Genomic DNA, 11,974 nt, shown 5'->3' with positions numbered 1-11,974 from the left:
AGAAAAATATATAGAGCGAAGCACATTTTTTTTCTCCCCAAGATAAATTATTTGATCACGTCACCTTCGTTCATTTCCATCTTGTATTACAAGCAAAAAAAAAAACATCACCTGCTTTGGCAAGAGGAAATAAAGCTATGATGACCGTCGCTAATTTCTGGCTAATGACAACCAACAAATCCAATCCAAGCTCACCCATGATATCAAAACAAAGAAAAAGCTTACAACTTTACCCTCCATCCTTCAAGACATCATGACATATTGACAGGATAACTAAAAGCTGCTGATCAAGCAACTTAACGACGCGAGGCTTGAGCACAAAGCCACCTGGCGCGCAGTAGCGAAGCTACCAAGCAACAAAGCGGCCATCGATCGGCCACAGAAGCCGCATGCAGTGACGTTGTATCTACACATGCACTACGGGACACAGGCAAATTGCCGAGTGCCAGGGGCACTCGGTGAAGGGCAGAATACCCTCGGCGAACCGTTTGCCGAGTGTAACACTCGGCAAACGGCACACGGCAAATATCGAGTCGGCAAACACTAGTTCGCCGAGTGTTTTGTGTCGGGCACTCGGCAAAGACTTTGCCGAGTGCCCAGAAAACACTCGGCGAACGATTATTGAAAAAATAAAAAAAAACATGTTCCAAACCATCCGCCGCCGCCACCTGCTCCTGCTCCGCCACCGCCGCCACCTGCTCCGCCGCCGCCACCTGCTCCGCCGCCGCCGCCACCATCCACACCGCCGCCAGCCACCGCCACTGCTTCCCGCCGCCACGCCATGAAGCAGATCCGGTGGAGGGGCGTCGGGCGGCGGCGGATCCGGGGCTGGGGGCGTCGGGCGGCGCCGGGCGGCGGCGGATCCGGGGCCGGGGGCGTCGGGCGGCGGCGGGGCCGGGTGCGCCGGGCGGCGGCGGATCCAAGGCCGGGGGCGTCGGGCGGCGGCGGATCCGGGGGCGGCGGCACCGGGCGGCGGGGGGCTCCGGGCGGCACTGGGCGGCGGGGCCGGGGGCGCCGGGCGGCGCTGGCGGCGGGGCCGGGGGAAGGTGTGGCGGCGGGGCCGGAGGAGAGGAGAGGGGAGGGGGCCCGCCGAATCCGGCCTCGAGGCGGCGGCAGGAGGCATCCGGCCTCGAGGCGCGTGCGGCGGCTGCGGCGGCGGCCGGAGGCGTGCGGCGGCGGCGGCAGGAGGCGTGCGGCGGCGGCGGCGGCAGGAGGCAGGAGGGGAAGAGAGGAGAGTGGGGGGAGGGGGCCGGCCAGGGGGGGTGTTTTAATTGGGAAGAGAGGAGAGTGGGGGGAGGGGGCCGGCCGGGGGGGTGTTTTAATTTCTTGTGGGTGTCTATTTGCCGAGTGTCCTACGTGGACACTCGGTAAACGGTTGATTTGCCGAGTGTCCACCATAGGACACTCGGCAAATGTTTTTTGAAAAAAATTTAAAAAATATCCAACAGTTTCAAAAAAATACCAAATTTTCACACGAACCAATATAGGTTCTCTACTGACTATACAAAAAGTTTTGTAGTCAAACCGAACTCGACCGTCACTTCGACTCTAAATTTAATCGAATCCTTCTCAAAGTTACTATTCTTCTTCTGAGATGCTTCGGTTTGTAATCATCGTACATGATGAAATGTGCAAAACCTTCTCAATTTTTTTCCACAGCCTCCACGTATTATATCATCACATCATGGCAAATCTCATAATTTTCAGACTTTGATTGTTTTTTTTACAATTTAAAAATACTACTGCCACACGTTCATGGTCGTGTTTCCTGAACAAGATGTTCGAAATTTCTTTTCATTTCATGGGTCAGGTCTCAAATTGGTCCAAATAACATGAATATCATTTTTCTACTCATTTTATTCCATAATTTGAATCACTTGCAGTTCAAATTTGACTTATACCAAAAATTCCCTTGAAATGCAATTAATTAAATAAATATAGAAAATAAATTCAAAAATATACCAAATTTTAACATGGAGTACCACATGTTGTATGTGGGGAGTAGAAAAAATTTCATGGTGAAAAGAGAAAAAAAATTATTTTTTTGCCGAGTGTAAAAAAACACTAGGCAAACCCCCCTCTTTGCCGAGTGTTTTTTTTGACACTCGGCAAAGAGGGGGCTTTGCCGAGTGCTTTTTATTTGACACTCGGCAAAGCCCTGATTTGCCGAGTGTTTTTTTTTTTGCCGAGTGTTTTTGGCTTGGCACTCGGCAAAGAGCTTGTTTGCCGAGTGTCCGAGAAAAAACACTCGGCAAAAAGAAAACACTCGGCAAATTTAAGGTTTCCCGTAGTGATGCAAGCGTGAATTATCCCCCGCGGCGAGCATGAATATCTGCAGCAACCCTCGCAACGAGCGTCGACCTTCACAGCAAACGCCGATATCCGCGACAAGAGCACCCATCACCGTCGATCGTCTTTAGCAGATATATAAAGAACAGAACATGCTTGTCACCCTCGCAGCTGCCGGCCATCGCGTCCATGGCACCCGTGCCGAGCGACACATCAAAATGCAGGATCGAAGCTGCCTGGCAAGGTCAAACTGCAAATGGGTGCTGTCTCCCTCAAAAATTCGCGAGGTTGGCTGTCCCCCTCAAGAAAGCAAAGGCCGACAACCTCCAAAAGCTGCATCAACACCTCTACTCAGCCCCGAAGCTGCCCATCATCAACTACTGATCACTACCGCAAGCAGTCAACACCAGCTCTACTCACACCCTCGCAAGAAGCAAGCAGAACCTCGCAGGCTCAAACCTCCGTGGTGACAGCTCAAACCTCCATGACAAAATGTTTCATATTTTATTCAACAAGATTTGATCAGTCCAAATGAAGTCTATTTGATGGTTTGTGCTCGAGATACCACAAGACTTTTTCCACGTACTCCACATTAACTCCAAATTGCACACTTTAATTGTTTAATAGCTTCCAGATATCAACCTACAGATTTGACCTTTCAGAATTCCATATTTTGTTTTTAAAACGAGTCAGAGAAACAATCACAGTTTTTTTAACACGCCCATGATATTGCATATTTCAAAACACTGGACATGTCGTATGTATTTGCATTGTGCGACTACAGGTATACACCACAGTTAATCCTGCACCATAATCAAAATAGATCCTAAAGGGCACACCCATGTGTATTTTTATTGTGAAGAAGACAAAGCGGAATGGGTTCTGATGCCTGAATCCATGAACTCAAGAATGTGCAGAAGCCGATGATTTCAGACCAGCTATATCTTCAGGTCAGTGTTCACTTCCTCCTCGGCCTCTCCATGATTTTCTTTCATGCTCTTTGGCCCATCTTCGGAGGCCCCCCATGGCTGTTCTGTGTCCCCAGACGGGGCTTTGTCTCGTGCGTAAACCGCAGTGGAAGGGTCCATTTGAGCAGGCACTGGCAGTACCTCTCCGCAAGGGTAAGGCATTGCTGCTGCACTCTCCACCCTGCAAGAAGCAAAATCAAAGTGCAACAATTTCCCGAGACGGATTCAGCACGAGACAATCTGATTGTCCCATTCATCGGATCGGGAACAAGATTACTAGTAGCGATTTGTTTTCAGCAAACCAAGGCTGCAAAATTACTAAAGTTTTGAGATAATAAAGATTGAAAAATAATGACATGAACTAGCAGTGCTGAGTGGTGTGCTCTTGCCTTTGCTTGCGTTTATGCAGGAAGCGGGCAAGGGACGCCGCCCTCTTCGGTAGAAGACCTGGAGCAATCAGATCATCCCGGCATAATTAAGATGCACATCCATACAGTGTATAGTATACACCGCTGCAATCTTCAGAGGCAGGGAAATTGCTTACTATCATTGGCATTAGCCAAACCCAAGAGCATCATCATCTGCGCTGCACTAGTACTTGGGATTGGGAGTGCAGCAGCTGGTTCTGGCTGTTGGAAGGCCGGGGTTTCTGCAGCTTGAGCCTCTTTTGCAGTCATATACAGAATCTTCTTAGCCTGCAGGTAATGTCATATGATCACAACCACACACTACTTGGCCACCAACGTGTCGTCAGAGTTAGGGCTGACATCGTACCTGTTCCATCGGCACACTGTCAAATGCGCGCACGGAGCCAGCGTAGATTATCGTTAATGGCGCGGTGGAATGATCTGTATTGCTGCTGGGCGCCGCCGCGGAACCCTCAAAGATCGGCCATGCGGCGAACGGCGGTGGCCTGCCAAACCCGTTCGCGGCGGGAGCGCTGACGCCATGCAGCGGCGGCGGCGCAATCGTGGCCATGTCGTGCACCTGGGCGTGGCCGGCGGCGGCCAGATCACCTGGCGCCGATGGAAATATCCCCCTGAAAAAACCGAGCTGAGAGGCTCGTGGAGATCTTGTTAGTTTGATCTCCATTGGATTTGGCCAATGGCCAAGTCCGACCTTGATCCGCGTTCTGATCGGGGATGCACAACCAACTCATTGTTGGTGGGCTCCCGTCGCGCAGCGCATATAAAGCAGAGGTGGGAGTCGGGGGTACGAACGCCTAAGTGCGACGCCGTGCCCATCAGACCCACCAACAACTTTAGTATGCAATCTACTTGCGCTGTCAGCAGCGGGAAGCTCTGCCAACTCCTCGTGCCGCCGCCGCCGCCCCTGCGTCAACGCAACATCATCTTCACCGCTATGGCGACCTCAAGTGTTAAGCCTGATGGTTGGTGACCCTCTCATTCTCTAACCCTATCTCTCCCTCTCGGTTGTATCTCTGTTTAGATTCTAGCACACTGATTTAATCTGAAGAATGAGTTAGTTACCTACCAGTTGAGCTCCTACTGTTCCTGTAAATCTATCAGATCTGTCTCCAGCGGCGCCCGGAACACGAACCTGCGGGGACGGCGCCATCGACGGGGGATTCGGTCGTCTGTTCGCCGGAGGTGCATGGACGTCGTCAGCGTCAGCGTCCACGGGGCGCCCGCGCATGCGCGAGCGCACCAGTGGAGGGGTCTCGGCCGTGGCGGCAGCCAGACGCAGGGGCTCGTCGGAGCCCGCCTTCTCGAGATCAGGCCGCTGCACCGCTGAATCTAAAACGCACAGCGATCAGCGAACACCTCACGCTCCTGCTGCACAACAATCACGTCTCTGACGAGAGCCAATAGGGGCCGAACGCCGTGCTTGATCTGCTCTGGAACTGATGTGAGTGACGGCCGGTGTGCATGGTAATGGTATGGTTACCTCCGTGGCCGGCCGTCGCCGGCGGCAAGCCGAGTCCAAGAAGGTCTAGCTCCATATATCCTCGATCCTCGATCCCCGGAGCAGCCGGGGATCTCTTCGCGCTCAGTCGCTCACAGGGTCTCGTGCGGCTGGGTACTCGTCGAACCGAACGACGCCGGCCTGTGCCCTGTGCCTTGTGCTGCTGGTTAGGGACGATGTCGGAGTCGGAGTCGGAGGCGTGGCTAGGCTGGCTGCGCGCCTGTATAAATACGCGCGGCTGTCACACCCCCGACACCTCGCGCTCGCGCCGGTGCCGGGCGGCCAGCCGGCCAACGTTTTCCCGCGAGAGGCTAGGAATTTTTCACACCCCCGGGCCCCGGCCGCGTGCGCGGACTCGCCACCGCACGAGGCCGAAATCCAGAGGAGGAGGGCGGCCGGCCGGGCGGTTCGCGGATCGATCGATTGGGAGGCCGGCCGGGCACCACGGGTAGGCCCAAATCGGATCGGATCGGCGTGGAATGGAGTGGCCAAGCGCAGTGCCAGGAAATATCGACCCCGAACAATCCATTGCCGCATGCATAACCCAAACGTGATGGTAAGCGTGACGCTGTTTGGATTTCTTTTCTTTCTTTTTTCCGTCAGTAGCAGGTCATTTGTCAGGTTGGCGTTCGCCAAGTCAGGATGGTAGCTACTGCTCTACCGGATTTACCGGCCGGTGGGTGCTGCCATGATGTTTGAGCTCTGACCTTATTATCCCATTTATGAAGCAATTGAAACTAGCTACACGTACTCACCTGTCCATGAGAATTGCACATATCAGATCTAGAAGGGATATGAGGCCTGGACAATAATCTTTTGTTCGAATAATCTGAACAATAGTACTAGTACGCTGGAATAATTTCTTGCCATCATGTAACGGCCAACTGGTGTCTGGTGGTGCCAAACGAAATTGTTCATTAAGGTCAACAAATAGAAACAATGAATAGCTGCGCTGGGTTAGTAGAAGTTCTGGCCTTCTGAGGGCCTGAAACGAACTATGCATTATTGCATTACGAGGGCGGCGGGGAGTGAGATTCAGAGAACATCCCTGAGCCTGAAGGCTCAAGCAGTCGCACGGAGTACAGAAGATGTTCGAGGTCGTCTTGTTGGTTCTTCTGACTTGGGCGGATTGTATATACGAGGGTAGTAGGGTAGGTCTAGGTCAGATACTCAGATCCTTCTGCATGTGCAGGTTTACCGGTGATTGGCGGCGATAATCTTTATCCGAATCCGGATGATCGGTGGCTGATAAGAAATGCTCACGGTGCAGCGACGCACGACTTTGCATTGCAAATGATGCTCTTGCACGTGCTGAGGAATGCAGTTGAGCAACGCCTCCCAATAATTCCTCAACAGACGATCGACCAATTCAACTCAACGGACCATTATGCGTAGAGAGATTGTTGTGCATTATGATCCCTAATTCTCGTTCCAAAATCATGCAGGAAATGGATGAGATGATGGCCGGGCATAATGCAGAGAACAGATTGGCATCTCTAATCCGTGTAGTGATGTATGGATGCAGATGCACATGTTGATGCTGCCCTGTGTCTAAGATGAAACTACCCAGCGGCAACCATAGTCGACCTGAACAATTGGCTTACAAATGACAGGCCATATTGGGCGAATAACAAACCACCAAAGAGAAGCCAGCAATAGGAACACGCAGAGATTCGAGAAGGCGGAAGGAAACATACTAGCAGTCAAACACGGTGTCAGATCATTGGATCAAGGTGAATTGGGAGCCATCGGCGGCTTCTCATCTTCAAACCATAGCTGTTTCGCTCAAATGAGCAATGGAAGAACAAGTACAGCCCCGCCTGAAGATAAGTTTACAATTCCTTATCTCCTGGCCTGACAATCACCAAACACTGGAGTAGATGAACACGAACCAAATGCGCAACGCGATCTAAGTACAAATGGGCATTTTGGTGCATTCTCCAATCGTGAGTTTAGGGATTTCTTTTTTGTGTTGAGCATTGCACGTAACAAGAGATGGGATGGATCGCAAATCACGTTCCTCTGTCGCAGCGTACGTGCGAATCTTGCTGTGCTCGTGCCGGCATGGGAACAAACAATAATGCAATGCACGTGGGGGATGGGGTTAAATCTGTGAGCGAATGAATTACCTCCTTGGTGCGTGGCAGCGTACGTGGGCCACCGCCGCGGCGTCTTCGCCGGCGCCGGCGGCGGGAGCATGAACCCGGCGCCCCACTCGGGCGTCTTGGCGAACCGCGGGCTCCGCAGTATCCCTGGCGGGCGCTCCGGTGTCACCCTGGCGCTCATCATATTGCATATTTTTCCACTCCACATTAACTCCAGATTGCACACTTTAATTGTTTAATAGCTTCCAGATATCAACCTGCAGATTTGACCTTTCAGAATTCCATATTTTGTTTTTAAAACGAGTCAGAGAAACAATCACAGTTTTTTTAACACGCCCATCATATTGCATATTTCAAAACACTGGACATGTCGTATGTATTTGCATTGTGCGACTACAGGTATACACCACAGTTAATCCTGCACCATAATCAAAATAGATCCTAAAGGGCACGAGACGACACCAAAGCTTATAGGCACCACAATCGCGAAGCTAGAGCCCAGCTAGTTACCTGCGAGTGCATGCTCAAACAACTACCGTCCATCACCTCAACTCTCAAGTGCCAAACAAGCATGTGCCAACATACCACGAAGCCGCCAAGACAAGCACAGCTCGAAGCTGCCGGCAAGACCGTAGCAGCGAAGATGCCACGAAGCCGCCACGCTGTCATGGCAGCCACAGGGTACATGTGCCAACTCCGCAAGCCAGAACCCTCGCTTAGGCCACCCCGTGCCATCTCAGAGCAACACCGAAGGTGCTAAGCAACTCAAGTCGATAGCAAAGCTACTACCCAGCAAGCTCTCCCGAAGTGCCCGAGCGATCGAAGCTGTAACCTCTCCCGAAGTGCCCGAAGCTGTAAGCTCTCGTGAAGTGCCCGAAGCTAACCTCGAGTTCCCAGCCACTGGCCGAAGTTGCTCATATGAGAGAACCCTCGCTCACAGAGCCCGCGAGGTTGCGGTACCTTCGCGGCAAAATCGCCCCTCGTGGAAGCAAGCCTCGTGATGGTTCCTTTTAACCTCGTCATACTGCCAAAATAGCATGCATCTTGTTATAATTACGTCGCCACTAGCATGGCCAACGAAGCTGAGCCTATCCTGCCTGCTTGAAACAAGCGAAGCCATGTGTTACCTTCGATGCCTTTAAATTAGCCTCGGTAAAAAACTGACAGAAGCTAAGTCTTATATTAACCTCTAATCAAACTCCAATTCAGCGAGGTTGCAAAACACCAGCTGAGCCACCAATGCAAGCTTTTGCAAGTATCAAAGCTGCTAGCAGGTAGGCAAACTGTAACCTCCGAAATAGGGAAAATTGGCAAACTCTCCTAAAGCTGCCCGGCGCCTCCAGTAGCTACGATCAAGTTAAGCACGAAGTTGCCCGTCATGCCCCAGATAAGCATTTCGGCACCACTTTAAGCCTGCAAGAGTTCTGCTTTCGCAGTAACCTGCAAGCTGCAGTTAAGTTTTTTGCAGTTATGTTAACTCTGCATACTCTGCCTAGATTCTTAGAGGGGTTACAATTAGAAACTCATTTCTTCTCCTTAGAAATCCTTCTAACTTGCAGGACTTCGCTAATCTCATTTTCAATACAATGTCTTATCCCTCACGAGACTAAGTTCAAATTGATAGTCGAAGCAACCAAGAGTTGGTATATCGACTAGAGCTTGACGCTTGAGAAGTAAGTCCACAAAAGCTTGAGCACGAGCAATCTTTTATCGACTTATCTGTTTACTTGTATTACTACTATCTCACGGACCTTTATCATACAGGTTACAACTCATATATTGAAATTCCTTTTGTCTAACATGCAGGTTCTCACCATTGTAAATAGTTTGTCCGTTTAAGTTAACCCTTGTATACCATACCCTTGTATCTTTTTATAGGAATATTGGTTTTCACCTGGTAATCAAAATTAAAAATTGGGGGCATGCTATATTGGTTTCATTGGCGCGTTGGTTTTCATCAAGCGACATATCTCATGGACATTTGGCTCTCATCAACTATTGGAATTATCTTTATTGGCTTTCATCAGCCATTGACCTTCCACCATAAGTGGTTTTCAAAGCATCAAGTCACAACCTTCAGAGGTTGATCAAGACAGTTTAGAGAACCACTCTATCACGTGCTCAAGTTCTATCGAAACTACCTTCTCTTATAGGGCTGATGATATGATAACTACGATATATACCCTCGCATATGCAAGCATTTCATTCATATGCATCAAAGCATGCATCAAATCATCGCATTGCATGGACGCATTACTTTTATCCATGAATCGCATCAACAACAAGTTGCGTAACCTCGCGCTGGTATGCGGAGGAGAGTGTAAATTTCCATGATTAAGTGCAATAACAAGTTGCGTAACCTCGCGCTGGTATGCGGAGGAGAGTGTGAATTCCCATGATTAAGTGCAACAACAAGTTGTGAAGCCTCGCGCTAGTATGCGGAGGAGAGCGTCAATTCCCATGATTAAGTGCAGCAACAAGTTGCGTAACCTCGCGCTGGTATGCGGAGGAGAGTGTGAATTTCCATGATTAAGTGCAACAATAAGTTGTGTACCTTCGCGCCTTTATGCGGAGGAGAAAAGTGTGATTCCATCAAAAATTCAGTGCAACAACAAGTTGCATAGCCTCGCGTTTTCACGCGGAGGAAAGATAGCAGCTCCGGGAGAGCCTAGCAATAATAATATATACTATACTACAGACCAAAGCACGCTATATGCGCACGAAGGCATAGTTTTCACACCCGTTTTTCTCTTTTACAAGAAGAGTCAGCCTCGACTACCGGAGATGGCATCGAGCACGAAGCAACCTTCGGGCTGAGCATCCTGTCGCGCGAAGCGGCAGGAGGGGGGTGACATTTTTTCAGAAAACAGTTCACTTTCTACCTACGAGTGCATGGCCGCGTGCCCAAGCAATTAAACGGTGCTCCATCCATCACCTTAACCCTCGGCTGCCAAGCCTTGTAACCTCGCAGCAACCTCACTAGTGTTACCCTCGCAGCTAGGCAGCTAGCAGTAACCTCCGTGGCAAGCTCTACCCTTGCTGCAAGAGCCGACCCTCGTGGCAAGCGCGGACGTCCACCACAAGCCAACTTATCCGAGTTCCGGAAGCTGGCGAACCTTCGTGTAGCAATAGTGCACGTGGGAGACACAAAGTGCCCAGGCTCGCCACCCACATGCGTATGCTAAAAATGCATCAGCAGGCATGCATACGCGCATGTATATTTTACCTTCGCATGTGTCACCCTCGCATACAGCCACAAGTGTTGTTACCCTTGCATGCGTACAGGCGTAAGCCAAGCTAGGCGTCACGGCCAAGCTGTTCCCTGGAAACTCAGTCGCATGGAACAAGAAGCTAGTGTGCCCAAGGATAAGACAAGTAAAATAAGTGACAAAGAGGTTAACCTCGAGGCTCCTAAACCTTGGGGTACTTTGCACGTTTATGTATCTTTAAAGTGTTTCAGTTGCTACTAACCTTTAACATATTTGCATCCAGGTATTGCATCAAGCCAACCTCGCTCAGGCCGGCCTCGCAGCTCGCGGCAATCTCTCTCACGCCGACTTCACGGCATCCTCGCGTTCACAAACGGGTTAAGAAGCCCGCGAGCTGATCCCTCAAGCTCGCGGACATCGTGGACCTCGATAAATGGCTCAAACTTCTGAAGCCAGCTGAACACCCGAGCCTCCTCAACTACATGGCAATGTACCTTTGCGTGCATTAAAGCAAAAAACTTTCGCACTTGTAGAAACTCTACATGCATGCGCTAAAGCTACCACTGCCCGAGTAATTCAGCTAACTCTCCCGAAGCTAAAGCTACCACTGCCCGATTAATTCAGCTAACTCTCCCGAAGCCAATAGCAGCCTGCTGAACCGGCCAAAGCAAGTACATACGCAATTATGTTACCTTCGATGGTTAAAATCCTATTCCACACCAGCAATTGCCAAGCACTGTTGTGCTAATCTTTTTTACCCTTGATCGAAGGTATCTAAAGGCATCAGGATGCAGCCAACATGCTAAGTTAATTTGTCACCATGACATGCGAAACCGATCAGCCAACCCGCTATTATTGATATCCTTGCTATACTAACCTATCTCAAAGGTTTGAGTTTTCCGAAAAGGTTAGGTCTATCAAGGGGCTCAACCTCGGCACCATCTGCTACATCGGCTTGAGGAAGACCTACCTCTACAATGTCCGAGACTTCGCGTCCTGCCGCTACGTCAGCTCGAAGGGCTCAACCTTGGCATCACACTCGACTTCGCCTCCGCTACATCGACTTGAGGGGCTCACCCTCGGCATCGCCGTCAGCATTGAGGTCATCACCGACTTCACGTGCAACTCAACCTCGGCCACCGCTACTGCATCGACTACTTCGACTACTTCCACTCCATGCGGAGCTTCTCCCGCGAACACATGCAAAAGGGGGCTTGGGCGTACTGGAGGACCGGTCTATCCTAGTTGCCTGGTGCCCGCGAGAGAAGGTCCGAAGGTGTTGCAACTACCATCGATGACGACTACTTCGACTACCTCAGCTTCTGAAGCAAGTCCCGATGATCGAGACTCAAGAGTGAAGCCACATGCAGATCAAAGCTCATCGCAGCCAAGAGTCTAGGTTGTAATTGGGCCTCTTTTAACAGGAGCAACTATTAGGTCTTGTTGTGTCGGCCAAGAATGAATAGTTGAGGGGCTA

The 11,974-nt window shown here is 50.6% G+C and overlaps 1 protein-coding gene across 1 annotated transcript; it reads right to left on the bottom strand.

Annotated features, from left to right (window-relative positions):
• Positions 1-3,013: 3,013 nt before the first annotated feature.
• Positions 3,014-5,625, bottom strand: LOC117846041 (uncharacterized). Its single transcript, XM_072291827.1, has 3 exons — positions 4,032-5,625; positions 3,802-3,952; positions 3,014-3,704 (listed from the first exon to the last, which is right to left on the bottom strand). The coding sequence occupies exons 1-3, from the start codon at positions 4,347-4,349 to the stop codon at positions 3,619-3,621; spliced, it is 555 nt and encodes a 184-aa protein (XP_072147928.1). The 5' UTR covers positions 4,350-5,625; the 3' UTR covers positions 3,014-3,618.
• Positions 5,626-11,974: the final 6,349 nt, after the last annotated feature.

This window comes from Setaria viridis, chromosome 2, assembly GCF_005286985.2.
Source record: "Setaria viridis chromosome 2, Setaria_viridis_v4.0, whole genome shotgun sequence".
Lineage (NCBI taxonomy): Eukaryota > Viridiplantae > Streptophyta > Magnoliopsida > Poales > Poaceae > Setaria > Setaria viridis.
Note: the sequence above shows the minus strand (reverse complement) of the source record. Positions and strands in the feature narration are given on the sequence as shown.